The sequence below is a fragment of the Emericellopsis cladophorae genome, assembly GCF_022114955.1.
Source record: "Emericellopsis cladophorae strain MUM 19.33 chromosome Unknown NODE_2_length_1295279_cov_118_880017, whole genome shotgun sequence".
Taxonomy (NCBI): domain Eukaryota; kingdom Fungi; phylum Ascomycota; class Sordariomycetes; order Hypocreales; family Bionectriaceae; genus Emericellopsis; species Emericellopsis cladophorae.
Genome location: NW_026250927.1, coordinates 860,339 through 875,526, shown reverse-complemented (window position 1 = coordinate 875,526; position 15,188 = coordinate 860,339). Strand labels below are relative to the sequence as shown.

Here is a 15,188-nt window from a genome sequence, read left to right as displayed (position 1 = left end):
CTGCTGTCTCGACTCTCGAGCAAAAAAATTCGCTGTTCTCGACTGGCGGCTGGTGGCTGATCACCCAACGTGGGCCACTGATTCGCCAGGCCAATGTCTCTCGAAGTTCTTCAGCTCTGGACGAGTCAACTGCGATAATGCAGCAGCCACTCACTGGCTGTGCGTACGTGTAGGGGACAGGTTTCTGAATCCGGCCAGAGGTGGCCCCACCCACCCCCTGAGCTGCGGACCGGAGCCCACTCGCGGGCTGGTAGTTCAGTACAGATACAGTACTCGCTCAAGGGCAGCGAGCCGCATTCGATCCCGTGTCGAGCGAGTCCAGCACAAGTATCCCTTATGTATCTGCAGGCAGCGTGCAGCAATCAATTTCCAGGGGCCTACCGCTTTTAATTGCCTCTGCTGCTCGCCTTGTCGACCCCCTAGCCTGGCTCCTTGATTCTCTGTCTTCATCTTATACGCTGCGTTGGAGAAGAAAAGACCTTGGCTCCTCTTTCACTCTCTTTTTCTCTTCAAATCTGCTCCCTAAGACAAGCTTGTTGACACGCACATTGCGCTCTCACGACGCTTGCAGGATTGATTTTGGTGCCTGCCTGTTTCTGCTCTCGAACGCAGTCCCCGCCAATTGCATATTCGCCGCCCCTCCTTTATCCGACCCCTTGAACTCTGTTGCAGGACTCTTGGCTGTCCGTCCGCTCGTTTTGCGCGTCTCCCCTAACAGGTTTTGTCTCTGCTCAGCAAAGTGCCTTCGCCTCGTGTCATCCACGCGAACGCCAGCACCAGAGCATCAATTTAACGACTTCACATCGATACCACGCGACAACGATTTTAATCACTCCTCAACCCGAAACAACGACCCTCCGTACGCGAAAACATCAGTCACAATGTCTGGCGAAGAGAAGAGCCGCATCTCTGGCGATGCGCCCCGTCAGAGCAATGGCCCTGTTCTGCCGACGGTCAACCCCAGCGCCGAGAAGACTCAGCAGCCTGGTTTCTCGTTGCACCCAACTATCTATGTAATGTAAGTCCTGACGATGGAAGGCTGCAGCGAAACGCCATCGGAGAGCCATGGGCTAACAATCGACTGAACAGCATCTGGATCTCGTGCAGTTCCTCCGTTATTCTTTTCAACAAATGGCTGCTGGACACGCTCAACTTCCGTATGTGCTCCAAACGCCCGCGTGGCTCGCCTGCTATAATCTAAGGACGATTGCTGACGAACTGCTCGAACAGGCTATCCCGTCATCCTCACCACGTACCACTTGTCCTTCGCCACCCTCATGACCCAGCTGATGGCCCGCTTCACTACTCTGCTTGACGGACGCAAGAGCGTTAAGATGACTGGTCGCGTCTACATGCGTGCAGTGGTTCCTATTGGCATCTGCTTCAGTCTGAGCTTGATCTGCGGCAACCTGACGTACCTCTACTTGTCGGTTGCTTTCATCCAGATGCTCAAGGCCACTACGCCCGTGGCCGTATTGATGTCCAGCTGGATCCTTGGTGTTTCAAAGCCCAATCTCAGGCAGTTCCTCAACGTCTCCACGATCGTTGTTGGTGTCATCATCGCTTCGATCGGCGAGATTCACTTCGTCCTGATTGGTGTTTTGTACCAGATCGCCGGTGTCGTGTTCGAGGCCCTCCGCTTGACCATGGTCCAGCGTCTGCTCAGCTCGGCTGACTACAAGATGGACCCTCTCGTTTCGGTCTACTACTTCGCGCCCATCTGCGCGTTGATGAACGGTGTTGTCGCCCTGATCTGGGAAGTCCCCCACTGCACTATGCAGGACGTTTACAACGTCGGCTTCTTCACCTTCTTCCTGAATGGAATGTGCGCCTTCATGCTCAACGTTTCCGTTGTTCTGCTGGTACGTCTTGCATGCCAAGAAAGCGAAGAATCGCGACATGGCTAACTGAATTTTTAGATCGGCAAGACTTCCGCCGTTGTCCTGACTCTCTGTGGTGTTCTCAAGGATATTCTCCTGGTTCTGGCCTCCATGGCTATTTGGGGCACTCAGGTGACTGGCCTCCAATTCTTCGGCTACTCCATTGCACTGGGCGGCATGGTCTACTACAAGCTTGGCTTTGAGCAACTGAAGGGTCACATCGGCGAGATGAACCGCCAGTGGGCTGATTTTGGCAACCGCAAGCCAGTACTCCGCAAGCTCACCATCATCATTGCTTCCGCCTTCCTCATCTTCACCCTCTTCGGTGGCTTGGCACCCACATACGCGCCCGAGTACGACCCCCGCAAGCTCGCTAACGAAGCGTCAAACCGCTTTGGCATGCACGCTCACAAGTACTGAGCAAAGGATGAGTCTGGCTCTCTATAAAATGGGAGCCACTTGTCTACAGAAGTTCTCGTCGTGCAGGCAATGACTATGAGGGGCCGTCGCACTGCATGTCTGTTTCCGCAGCGAAATTGTCAAGACCTGTTTTCAACATACAAACTTATTTTCGCCTGTCTCTCTGCAGCGCCCGCCGGTACAGACACCGCTTACATTTTCTTTTCTTCTGATTCTTGGAGAACCGTTGAGAAATTCTGCTTGGCTTGGACGTACACAATGTATTGGTGTGTGCGGGTCCTTTGTTTTACGAAAGTGTATAGCTATAGAAAGCTGGGCGCAGAGCGCACAAGGCTCACAGGGATACGAACGGAATCATTCTGGGTTGTCGGCATGAAACTCTGGGGGATGGGTGTTTTTAATCCCTTATAAACCAACACTCTAGACGGCGTTGTAGTCTTCGAGCATAGAAACGTAGAAACGAAATTTTAACTTCACGTTCTCGTTTTCACGTTCTCGTTCCTTGGTTGTGCTTTTCCAATGGCTAGTATTGGTCAGATTACGGTGCCCCAGTGTTGCGTGCTTGGAACTTGTCGTCGGGTGGGCATCAATGCAAAAAGCCAGTAGGAGCCAGCGACGCAGGAACACGACGGGTCAGTGATGTCGGACTGCACAGAGATTGATCTCTGTTCCCTATTGTACACATCAAGACCCGACAGACAGGTCACAGACGCAGAATTCGAAGAAGTCGTCAATTGCGTAGCCAAGACCTATTTAGCCCGGCGATTCCCAACTCACTTGGCCTTCCCATCCGTCCGAGCTTCCATCATCATAAAATAAAGGCACACTCCTGAGGGAGCACCATGCTCAGAAGCCATCATTGCTCATACCTCCTGATCATGTACATGCGTTCACGCGACAGCCAGTATGTATGTGGAGGGTGATGTTGTGAACTTTGATTCTTTTTAGTTCATAAACCGTGGGATTCCGTTAAAGCCACCCGATGCTCTATACATCCCGCAAAACTCCCTAACCATGACGGAGGAAACGATATTTTTAAAAGCCTGCCGCGTGTTAGTGGTGGTGATTCGCAGGTGCGCGGGCAGACGGGACGTACGCAGAGGGGTGAAGAACCACCTGTTCTTCCCGGAAGTGTAACGCTCCTCAAGCACCTTCTTGACGGTCTTCTTGGCATCCTCACGCTGGCTGACCTCCTTGAAGGTGTCGGCCGAGATGGTGCCCTTGAGGCCCTCGAGCTCGAGGGTGTAGCGGGTGGGCATCAAGTGGTTGTAGTTGATGACCTTGATGAAGGGCTTGATTTTCGAGCGCTTCTCCTGGCGGGCCTTGGACATGCGGCGGGTGATCTTCTCGGGGTAGCGCTCGATGCCAGCAACGACGGCGTGGCCGAAGGGGTGAGGCTTGTTGCCGTTGTCGAGGGGCTGGATGATGACCACCTACAAAAAGGGTCCAAGTCAGCGATTCTGTGATCTTGTAGTTATACGGCAATGAACGTAGTCGGTCGACGTCGTATGCGAGCGCTTGTGTAGGTCTCCTTGCTCTTGTTCCTTGTGCATCCGGTCTCTTCGTCTCCTCGTCCTTCACCCGTGCCCCTCAATGCGCATTCGTTTCGACGTCGACCAGATCCAATTCAAGGATAACATTCGAGGAAAATCGTACCTTCTTGCCGGCATACCTGCCACGGGTGATGATGGCAACACGGCCAACCTTGAGGAACTTCATGATGGCTGCTGAGGTGTTGTGGTGGTTAGTGAGGTCGGAGGTGTGATGAGGGCAGGTGGTGAGTTTTTTGCTGTAGTCCGTCGCCAATCCGTGACAGGGGAATTTGGTGGAAAATTCACGGGTTTGTGGGCTTTGCATTGGGGCACGCGTGCGGCTGCGAAATAGGTCACGTGAAATGTGGCTGGAGCGGGAATTGAGCCTGATACTGTGGCTGGTGCAGAGAGCCCCACCCAGACCTGGGTCGCTGCCAAGCTCCGAACCGGGGCTGTTCTCACGATACTTTCTGGGGCCTGGGATCGCGTTCCTGAAGCACCATCCGTCTCTTGCTTCTGTCAGAGCTGTCGCCCATTCGACACTTGCACGACATAATGGCTGCCCCAGCGTACGTCATCTCCCGGGTTGCTGATCCGATCTTCGCCGTCGCGATTGGTATTGGGGCTGCTGTCACCCGCATCAACCGCGAGGAGAAGGAGAAAGGCAAAACGAGCAGCGAGACGTGGCAAACAGCTCTTCGGTACGTGGGAATAAAGCTCGATTGCACCTCATTATGCTAAACATGAAACAGTCGCATTGGACTTTCAAAGACGTCTTCATAGTCGATCGCGACTCGATTGCCCTACGATACCCGACTTGATTGCTATGCTAGTATCCAACATTAAGAAACATTATTCATTCGCCAAATGATGGCCCGTACTCCTTCTTCATCGCCTCTCTTACGATCTGTCCGCACAACTTGGCTGTTGGATTGGTGCTCACGGCCAGGCCCTTTGCGATTGGATTTCCATAACGGCCTCCTAGTGCCAAGTCTCGCGAAGCGGCTTCTTCAAATCTCAATTTGTCCCAGCTTGCCTCGTGACGCGATCCATCCATATCTAGGTCTCGATATGGCAAGAGTTTTGCTGTCTTGAGATATATCGCAGCGCGCTGTGTGTGCGCCATCGACAATGTCCGCGACGCCTGCGACGACATGGGCGCACTCACAGATGCAGGGGATAGCAATCGAATGGAGGTATCGAGGTCTTGCAAAGCCGCCTTTGCGGCCAACCTCTTTTCGCCTTGATTGGGATTCTCAACTAGTGGCATCGGCATACCCTGGATTTGAGACATGAGCATGGCATCGCCATATAACCTCCGAGCGATCTGAGCCCTGTTGTTCCGGGCACTGGCGTAATCGGGGTACTCGGCTACCAGGGCATCGAAATCGGAAGCGCACTGCTGGTATTGTGCAATGGCCGTGTCGGATGAGTTCTCCGCCATTGACTGGCTGAGCTCGATTTCCAGCCGCTGGATATTCTGGATGATGCGGCGTTCCTGAGCAACAACTCTGTCGTAGACACTCGTGTCAACGATGTTCGGGTCACGCGGCAGGGTCTCGTCTATAAGCACACCTGCCGCGGGATTGAAATCGGGATCTTTGATCTTCTCGAGCACGTTCATGTCGTGCGAGGTGAGAGTGACCGCTGCCATGATGCTGGCGTTTTGTGGTTATCGCGACCAAATGATGGGTTTCAACACTTTGGGGCGTTGCGTGTTGCGAAGCTAAGCAGAGTTCACGAATTGTGCTATGGGTGCAAAGAAACAACAAAGTGGTCGGTCGGGTCACTTTCTACCTTATCATCAAGGAAGTTCTACGTCTTCTCCATTTTACAACAATTCCGCCTTCAGCGCCTGTCGGTCAAAAGTGCTGAACTCAAGCAGCATATGTCATAGGCAATGATTTATGCGGCGACAAGGACGCGCAGTACGGCCAGGCGCGGCTTCGGTCGGTTAGCCCGGCCCACGGCGTTGTTCCGCCTCCCACCCTGCGAATCCGAGGCCAGTCCGTCACTGTCATCACTGATCGAGCTCGGGTTTGCTATCGCTGCTACTACTACCCATTATCCACCAAACAAGGCTGCACATAGATGCTCTGGAGGCTGTCAACAGTGGTTTGAATGCCGATTCGCTGGCAAGGATTTGTATGCCATGGGCATCCATCTTGCACATTGCGGCAGCAGGTAGCAGAATGCTACAATTGTTGCGACCATTGCTTGTCATGAATACAAGAATGATCTCCCGGGCTTCACGGCGGGCCCACGCTGAGCCGCGAAAGCCCCGTCAGTAGCCGCCGGGCTACCACCACCACCACCACCACCACACTCGAACACCTAGAAGGAAGAGATCACCAGATGCCGACGAGATCCATCCCCCAGAACAAAGCTATGTGCGGACCATTTCCGAGAGGTAAAGGTTACCTTCAAGGCCTACAGGGCCCCACTATCGCCGGCGGATGATTCGGTCGGGCATGTCACAGCCTCTGACCAGTCACTTATATACGACTGCTACGTCTCACTATTAGCAAGAAATCATCCTGAATCATAAACAGCAGTGTTTCGATCTTAAAGACGACTCTCGAACCCCCTCAGTGATTCAAACAACATCAGCAATCATCACAGAATCATTGGTCGAACAACCCCTTTACACATTTCTTCTTAACCACAATGGCTCCTTCTGCCATCTCCAACTCGCCGCCATCAAGGCCGGCGGAACTCGCCACGTCGAATGATACAACCTTTGCCATCCAGCCTCCTGCAAACTTCGTTGGGTACGACCACGTAACATGGTGGGTTGGCAACGCAAAACAGGCCGCCTCGTACTACACATCCCTCTTCGACTTCAAGCACGTTGCCTACCGCGGCCTTGAGACGGGGAGCCGGTACTTTACCTCATACGTTATTGCAAACAATGATGTCCGCTTCGTTTTCACCTCGCCCATCCGCTCGGCCGTGCACTTGCCCGCGGACGAGCCCATCTCGGAGTCGGATCTTGTGTTGCTGAAGGAGATGCACGCGCATCTGGAGAAGCACGGTGATGCTGTCAGGGACGTCGCTTTCGAGGTGGACAATGTGGAAGCCGTATACAACACTGCTGTGGAAGCAGGCGCCAAAGCTGTCCAGCCCCCGCAAGTACACAAGGACGCGGACCATGGGTCCGTGACCACCGCTTCCATCTGCACATACGGCGACACCACACACACTCTCATCGCCCGCAACTCGTATACAGGACCTTTCCTGCCTGGCTTCAGAGAGGGAAAGAAGGTTCAGTCCTCTATCAGCATGCCGGAAGTACCCCTTCGTCGTGTGGATCACTGTGTCGGCAACCAGTCCTGGAACGAGATGGTGTCCGCGTGTGCCTTCTATGAGAAATGTCTCTCCTTCCACCGCTTCTGGTCCGTCGACGACTCTCAGATCTCCACTGAATTCTCAGCACTGAACTCGATCGTAATGGCGAGCCCCAACAACCTCGTCAAGATGCCCATCAACGAGCCCGCACCTGGCAAGAAGAAGTCCCAGATCGAGGAGTACGTCACATTCAACTCGGGGCCCGGCGTCCAGCACATTGCCCTCCTCACCAAGGATATCATCACGTCGGTCTCTGCGCTGCGCGCTCGCGGCGTGGAATTCATCAACGTCCCGCCGACCTACTATGACACCATGCGTCACCGCCTCAAGACTGAGAAGCGCAACTGGGAGCTGATGGAGGACTTTGAGACCATTCAGAAACTCAACATCCTCATTGACTACGACGAGGGCGGTTACCTGCTACAGCTGTTCACCAAGCCTTTGATGGATAGGCCTACGGTCTTCATTGAGATTATTCAGCGAAACGACTTTGAGGGTTTCGGCGCAGGGAACTTCAAGAGCCTGTTCGAAGCGATTGAGCGTGAACAGGCTGAGCGTGGTAACTTGTAAGCGATAGCAGGAGAGAAAAGATGAGGATAAACATGGGGCCCATTTCATGGCGCAGCGGTAGCGTACTTGCTATGTTGAGTTTCTGATACCATTCATTCTAATTGAGGTACCTGTTCATACCCGAAGAAGTGCCAATAGCAGTAATTAGTTTAACCTTTCCCAAAATCCCATTGTTCCCCCGGATGTGATGCTCACTACCGTATGCTCCAAACTCCTCGGCGCAATGCAATCAGACGCGATCCGCAAATGCTGTATTCTCGTCACTCGTCCACCGCCATGGGCTCATGACCCCCGTTGACTCCGTCTTCTATTTGTGCTGGTACAGTGCTCTGACATCCGGGACAATTGTGTACGACGCCATGCGCGAAGACGTCGCAGTCAATACAGAAGTGGTTCCCGCACACCTCGCACGCATATCGTCCGCTCTCGCTGACGCCCTTGTACTGTTTCTCCCCAGGCTTTTGCCCGTCTGCTGCCGACTTCGCCTCCGGAAAGGGGCACATGCACGAGAAACACGCGGTTGACTTGCCAGCATCGGCCCAAGGCACTTCTTTCCAGTTCCGCAAAGGAAAGAGATGATGGTACGACCTTGCCAGATGCGTACTCAGAATGAGTGTGAGGCTGCACGACGGGCACTCGGCTGGCAATCGACACACCCTCACGCCGCAGCGTGTGCACGAATAACCCTCCCTGACCGGCTTCGAGTGACAGGCACAGTGGCTCACAGAGCCGCTCGGCGCCAACGTCCTCGATGGGAACCCCATCATCAGCAGACTCGCCACATTCTGCTCAGCCGTACGCGTGACGGGGGGTGTTGTGGCCGCGAGAAAGAGCTCTCTGAAATGTACCTCGTCGAGTATTACGTTGTACTGCGATTCGTCGCCGGCGTTCGTCCGAGAGCAGAGTTCGGCACAGATGGCGATATGGGCCGACAGCCCAACGATAGAGACGCGTATTCGATCGGTGATGAGGGATGAGATGGTGTCGTGGATGTCGCCCGGGTCGCTGGACAGCAATGCGCCGTAGATGATGAGGACCTCTCTCGTGCCGTGGGACGGAGCGTGGCTGTGGTAATATTTAGCAAGGCAAACCGTGCCGCTGGTGACCAGTAGGCCAGACTCACAAGAGAGCACCCCGACACATTTCCAACGCATTCTGCAGACTCGGGTGTCCTTTCGGCTCTTCCTCCTCCAGCTTGCGCAGCTTGGCAATGTGTTCACTGGGATTTCCACCCAGATCGCTGATCCGCACCGCGACGCCGCCCTTCATGCCAATGATGCCCAGCTGCGAAATAGGATTCTGCTCAAAGAATTCTCGGACGAACGTGACCGCGTATCGAAGCGTCAGACGGTATCGATTCGGTAGCAGATCCTTCTCCTCCATGGCAAAGCTCATGTCCAGCACGAGGACCAAATGTCGAATGATACCCCTCTGTAGCGGCGTAGTGTCCCGTAGCACGCGTCTTCGCTTCTCCGCTTCGAGGGCGGAGAGGTTGAGGATGCCGTCCTGGTCTTCGTCGGGGAGGTCCGTCTCCCATGATCGTTTCGCCGTCTCCCACTCGCGCGCCTGGTCTTTGCGATCGCGGCGCTTCTTGCGACCCTTGGTAGCACGCGACACGGATTTCGAGCTGTGCAAGACACGAGGATGGTCGGATGGATCGTCATCCGGATCGGGCGCGCCCACGTCGTGGTCCAACACGTCATCGGACATGTTGTCGTCGATGAATTCATCATCCGAGTCGGCAGCCATGGCAGGCGTCTGGTCGGCGTAGTTCGCAATATCGTGCCGCAGACGAATATGTTGTTGAACGAAAGTCTGTTCCTAGGCGAGAGGCTGTGTATTTTAGGTTCAGAATGTGGGGGAGTAATCAAGCTCTTTGGGTGTTGGGCAGCGTGATGAACTGCAAAGGCAAGTCGGCGACAAAGCTGTCGATCATGCTGGCCTTGCCGCTGGGTCCACCATTACTTCGGCACAGCGCGGCATAGCAGGCCGCGGATTGATGAACATTAAAGTATCTGCTGTTGCTCCAGACGACATTCAACGAGGGCGGTACGAACAATTAGCAGCCATGCTGGCTCCGGTCATCGACTTCCTGTCCAGAGTGGTATCTTCAGGAGGTATCGCAACATACCATTGTCCCTGATGCCATCCAGTACGCACGCAAATGATGGGTAAATACCATATTGCGATAAAAGAAGCCCATCAATGATATTACTATTTGTTCAAGCACATTGCTCCCTAGCTGAAAGGACGTGAGTCATGCATGATCTGCCTGCCCCCTTGGGTATACTAAGTACGTTATTCGTCCTTCATCTTGTAGCCAGCCCTGCTGATGGACATCAAATCCAGACACACAAATATTATAATCCCACTAGTGGGACGGTCCTTGTGCGAGCTGATCCCCGTGCGCGCGTAGGTCCACGTCCTCCTTCAAGCGCCGATGCGCGTCGTCCCTGGGCACAAATCTGGCATGCCTTGTAGCGTTGTCGAAACGAGCATGATCGTGTGAAATTTCGTTGTCGCCGGCGATCACATAGGGACATATGGTGAAAAAGGAGAGTCGATGCTGCTACCATCCATGAACGCCAAGTGAAAGAAATAAAAGAGATAGAGGCTGCGTGTTCTCCAACGTTTCAAGGATATGTCGTACCGACAGGCATCGGCCAGTCGTCCTCCGTGATGCTTGACCAGAAAATCCAGACGGCAACGACGGATAGATAAGTGAACAGCGTTTGGAACATGGATCCGTCGATCTTTCCATCGGTTCCGTCGCAGATGTACTTGCTGATAACATAGTTGAAAACCTGCCCAGCGGCGAAAAGTACTGCGGCGGCAGTGAGGTAGATCATGGGCCGAGTCTCGCCCAGTACGCGGAGAACGAGGATGGCCTCGAGCACATAAAAGGCGACGAGGAAGATAAGCGGGACCAGTTGGTAGAGGACGTAAAGGGCAATGTGGCGGTTATCCCCTGTATAGCTGTCCTCCCAATAGCCAGTAAAGTCGAATCCTGTATCGAGAGCGATGTAGCCGGTACCGACGAACAAGGCGACTGCCGTGACTAGGCAAAGGCCCAGGGACAATGCGGTGCCGTCGTCGATAAACTGGTATCCAATCAGAGCGTTCATCACGAGAATCCACGTAGTTGCAACGATGGCGCCAATGTGCACGGCGGTGAATCCCTATATCCCTGTTAGTGTTTCGATTTCTGCAAAGCAACGCGAAGCTGACATACATCGCGAGCATCCTTGGGAAAGGGGAATTCGCCGACTGAGAAAATCTCGCAAATGCTGATGAGGATGTAGCCCAGCAAGAACAGCTGCATTTCCCTGATGTATGTTAGTATTGCGGTTGTTTAGTCCAGCCAGCCAGAGAATCACGAACCTTCGCCCAACAGCCGCCTTCTTCTTCTCCGACTTGAGAAGCAGAAAAAGAGACGTAATGATTGCGAGACCGCAGAGGAGAATAGCACCAAGGTTGCCCAGTTTCCTGTCGCCCGAGAGCGGTATGCCCTTCAGCTCACAGCCACCCCACGGCCCATCTTGACCATTTTGATCTGACAAAATCTGGTACGCAAAATAATCAGCCAACGAGTTTTTCAAAGCACAAGAAGCTCGCGCAATATGAGTGTCGAATTTCGACACTGAAGTTTCGACTGGGGAGTGTGGGATCGAAGTAGTCTCGAGTTTCGGGTTGACGTACGTTGCAAATTGGAAGGGTCGAGTCTCTACAGAAGTCCTATAATTGCAAAGGGCCCAGGTCAGCAATTGACGGTTCACGAGGCCATCCAATTTCATGGAGAAGGACGACGAACGTGAAAGTTGCCAAACTCGGTTGACCCCATCGTGACTGCAGACGCCCCCCGAGGCGCAACAAGACGCAACCGCGCCTGATCGGAGACGGGAAAGTTTGTATAGATTGTTCGACAAGAGAAGCTTTACTCAGTCGACTGAACGAGCGTGTCGACGTGAGGAGGCCACTCGATTGCTGAAGAGCTTTGGACGACAGATGCAAATGGAGACTGGACCACAAGGAGAGTGAAGAACTGGAGAGTCGAAACGGGGCGCACGCTTGCCGTCCTGGTCCAGAGAGCCTCAGCGCACGACAGGACCTTCTTCAGGCGCAGCAGAGACAGATCGCTCCTGGGAAGTGGTAATTTCCCAACTGGACCCGTGGTTCGATCCGTCCGGGGTGGGTTCCACAGTTCCTCGCACAGTCTCAACCTGACTCGATACGGCAACTGTGGCTCAACACCGTTTGGTGAGAAAACTAGCTGGACAATGTACAGGATGGTGAAGGAATTGTCGTTCAATGTGGATAATTGAATTGCGGACGAGGTTGCGATACTAGATGTGCCCGCGCATTGAAACACTTCAATGTGGATGGATGGGCGACGGGACAGGACAGGGAGGGCCATGCCGCCGAGAAGAAAAGCCGGTTTCTGAGTCCAGCTCTTGCTTGATCGGTTGCTGGGCGATGTAACTTCTTGGTGTGGGCTCCATGGCCTTGGCTTCTGGTAACGACACAGGCTGGGGCCGCCGCACCATGTACGGTGGGTCTCTAGGGCAGGAACGGCCATCTGAGTGGCTGATCAGCATTGCCAGCAGTCTCTAAAATCGTGTTTGCGCACGCTCATTGGCGCATTGCAAAGATATTGGAGCCGCGTTAAGGTCAGGGTCGACACTTTAGTGTGCCTGCTTTCCATCAACATTGTTGTCATTCACACTGTGAAGTCTAGAGGCTGGTCTTGGCGAGGTGGGATTCTTCGACGTGAGACCTTCTTCAGCCATCGATGACATCGTTTCGACCTCTTGGAATGCATCATTGCCGTGTGGAAGGAACATGGGGTCGCGTCAATCGGACTCATACACCTGCGTAACGCGTTTAACCCCAAACGAAGCGTGTAATCTGTAGGTAGTTGCCTGACGGGTGAACACTGCATCATCGCTCTGAATTCTTGGAGCTCCTGTATAACATCATAGGGCATATGTTATGCACGATGTGCTGGATCGCCCATCATGACTGGAGTCGCGCAGCTCGATCTCGTTCATCGAATATGGCACAGCTATTGTTCAGCCACAGCACACGAGCGAAATTTCCTCTAAGGAATTGAGGGTATTGGTATCAGATGTCCGAAAATACCGTGCACGACATGCTTGGTCATGAAAGTGTACAAAAGCCACGGTCGACCTCGACGAGTGCAGTACATAAATATATCCAGTGCTTCAAGACATCATGCATTCATCCATCGTCAATATGCGTAAATATCCACAGGATATATTCATGAACATTAATACGTTGATGCTTGGGTTCATTTCGTCTTTCTCCTCGCCTTGAACGTCTTCAAGGGATCCCCTTTCCGTGATCCGGCTCTGAAACTTCTCTTGCCCTTCTTCTGCCTCCTGTCTCCCTTCTTTCTCATCGGCACGAAACCAATCTCCTCCGAGGTTAACCCTTTTTTGCCTTCCTTGGGGAGGAGATACTCGGGCACGTGCTTGAGATGCGGCTGTGATCTCGCTGTGCGTAATTCACCGTCGTGGCGAACGTGACTCAGCTCGTTTGGGTTCTCCTCGAAATATCTACTTGTTGTTAGTGAGGTGCCTCTGTATCACTTTCATGGCTGCACGAACCTCTTGAGCTTCTCGCTCTTGAGTAGCTCCTGCCTCAGCTCACGCGTCCGCGCCTCACGGACAGCGACCTTGGTGACAGCACGTAATGCGTCGTTCATACGGTATCGGAAAGCCTCCACCTGCTCCTTGTTGAAGTTGTAGTCTTTGACCTCTTTTCCCTTCTTCTTTTGCTGGCGGGTGATTTTGGCGAGTACTCGCTCGTCATTCTCCGCAGTCTTGACTGTGGTCGGCATGTGCTTGCGGTAGAGGCTCTCGGGGACGACGAAAGAGAGTGCCATGCCATTCTTGCCGGCACGAGCTGTGCGGCCTATGCGGTGAGTATAGGACGAAGCAGTCGTGGGGAGATCAAAGTTGATGACGGTGGCGACGTTTTTGAAGTCGATGCCTCGTGAAACACCATACTCAGAGTCTCGCTTGGCAGTCTTCCTTTTCTTCGATGGTCGTTTGCCGTCCGCACCCTTCTCGGCATCTGCGTCCACCTTGCCTCCTTCACCGTCCTCGTCGTCGTCCTCGCCATCGACGTTGAGCATTTCGCTCTTCTCATCAGAAGCGATGATGATGTCGTAGACATTGCGGTTGAACTCTTCGACGACGTGGATCCTGGAATTGACAGGGAGCTCCGAGTTGAGAATACAGCTGCGAATACCAAATTGCTCGAAGAAGAGCTTCAGACGATATGATCGATCAATGTCTGCGACGAAGATGATGCATTTCCCCTTGATGAGCTGGAGCTTGAAGATGACATAGGCCATCAAGAACTTCTCATCCTCTCCACATTTAGTAACATAGTGGGTGATGCCCTCGCCGTCGGCCTCAGGTTCCTCCAGATCCAGCAGTGTTGGCTCACGGTAGAAGATGCTCTTCAACGCATCGACCTCCGAAGATAAAGTTGCGCTCATCATAACAGTCTGCACGCCCTTGGGTATCGACCGCGATAGGTTGTCCATGTCCTCTGTGTAGCCATAAGACAGAATCAAGTCTGCCTCGTCAAGGACAAGGAATTTCAGGTTCTCCAGCGAGAGGGCCGACGAATTGACATTGTTCCATGCTCTGGCAGGTGTCGATATGACAATGTCGGGCGAGTTGGACAGCAAGCTCCTTTGCACAGCATCCGACAACTTATCTGTGAGCTTGACAGTCTGCAGATCTTTGGCGCAGAATGCGGAGAATTGCTCTATGGATTTGAAGACTTGGTCTGCCAGCTCGCGGGTGGGCACGAGCACGAGCGCTGAGGTTGATGGTGCTGATGAACTCTGCTTCCTCAGGATCGAAGCGAGCAGCGGCAGGATGTATGCTGCTGTCTTCCCCGAGCCCGTCTTGGCTTTGCAAAGGACATCTTGACCAGCTAGACCCAGGGGAATCGCCTTGCGCTGGACAAGCGTGGGCTTCTCGTAGTTCTGCTTCGCGACCGCCTGGAGTAGTCGGGGATCGAGGCCAAAGTCTGCGAACGAGATGTTCTCCTCGGACACAGGCGCTTTACTCGGTTCGTCGGATTCTGGTACAGTCGCCGGCCGGTCGTTCTGATCGAGCTTGCGCTTCATTGTGAATGTGAGATACGGGGTATCGTAGATTCTGTTGGAGTTTGGTGTGGTCGATAGAAAGGCTCTGCTGCAGGCTCTGGAAAATTTCCAGGCAAAGGCTCTGGACTTTTTTTCTGGGGTCCTGCACGGGGGCGGGGCTGTTGGATTCGCGCCTTCACCTAAGTTAGTTCGCCGCGGTTTGTCGTACCCTACGCTCGACATTTATCTGCTCCATGGACTGCAGCATACGACAAGGTAAGTGAAATCGCATTTCTCACATGATGCCAGACT

General features: G+C 53.5%; 6 protein-coding genes across 6 annotated transcripts; 2 read left to right on the top strand and 4 right to left on the bottom strand.

The window, feature by feature from the left end:
• Nucleotides 1–881: 881 nt before the first annotated feature.
• J7T54_007035 (Triose-phosphate Transporter family) lies at nucleotides 882–2,300 on the top strand (the record flags this gene model as incomplete). The annotated part of the gene is made up of 4 exons (XM_051510068.1): nucleotides 882–1,018; nucleotides 1,090–1,157; nucleotides 1,231–1,862; nucleotides 1,920–2,300. 4 exons carry the CDS (start codon nucleotides 882–884, stop codon nucleotides 2,298–2,300), a joined length of 1,218 nt encoding a protein of 405 aa, XP_051366249.1.
• A 1,035-nt stretch (nucleotides 2,301–3,335) lies between these two features.
• On the bottom strand, nucleotides 3,336–4,019 carry J7T54_007034 (60S ribosomal protein L27-A-like protein; the record flags this gene model as incomplete). The annotated part of the gene is made up of 3 exons (XM_051510057.1): nucleotides 3,336–3,343; nucleotides 3,397–3,733; nucleotides 3,957–4,019. 3 exons carry the CDS (start codon nucleotides 4,017–4,019, stop codon nucleotides 3,336–3,338), a joined length of 408 nt encoding a protein of 135 aa, XP_051366248.1.
• Nucleotides 4,020–4,688: 669 nt separating this feature from the next.
• On the bottom strand, nucleotides 4,689–5,486 carry J7T54_007033 (uncharacterized protein; the record flags this gene model as incomplete). The annotated part of the gene is made up of 1 exon (XM_051510046.1): nucleotides 4,689–5,486. One exon carries the CDS (start codon nucleotides 5,484–5,486, stop codon nucleotides 4,689–4,691), a length of 798 nt encoding a protein of 265 aa, XP_051366247.1.
• A 1,013-nt stretch (nucleotides 5,487–6,499) lies between these two features.
• J7T54_007032 (4-hydroxyphenylpyruvate dioxygenase-like protein) lies at nucleotides 6,500–7,750 on the top strand (the record flags this gene model as incomplete). Its single annotated transcript, XM_051510035.1, has 1 exon — nucleotides 6,500–7,750. The coding sequence occupies one exon, from the start codon at nucleotides 6,500–6,502 to the stop codon at nucleotides 7,748–7,750; it is 1,251 nt and encodes a 416-aa protein (XP_051366246.1).
• Nucleotides 7,751–8,010: 260 nt separating this feature from the next.
• Nucleotides 8,011–11,591, bottom strand: J7T54_007031 (TFIIH basal transcription factor complex p47 subunit; the record flags this gene model as incomplete). Its single annotated transcript, XM_051510024.1, has 8 exons — nucleotides 8,011–8,229; nucleotides 8,476–8,815; nucleotides 8,874–9,571; nucleotides 9,882–9,889; nucleotides 10,401–10,929; nucleotides 10,983–11,076; nucleotides 11,132–11,313; nucleotides 11,562–11,591. 8 exons carry the CDS (start codon nucleotides 11,589–11,591, stop codon nucleotides 8,011–8,013), a joined length of 2,100 nt encoding a protein of 699 aa, XP_051366245.1.
• Nucleotides 11,592–13,058: 1,467 nt separating this feature from the next.
• On the bottom strand, nucleotides 13,059–14,918 carry J7T54_007030 (ATP-dependent RNA helicase-like protein; the record flags this gene model as incomplete). Its single annotated transcript, XM_051510012.1, has 2 exons — nucleotides 13,059–13,326; nucleotides 13,378–14,918. The coding sequence occupies 2 exons, from the start codon at nucleotides 14,916–14,918 to the stop codon at nucleotides 13,059–13,061; spliced, it is 1,809 nt and encodes a 602-aa protein (XP_051366244.1).
• Between the last annotated feature and the right edge of the window lie 270 nt (nucleotides 14,919–15,188).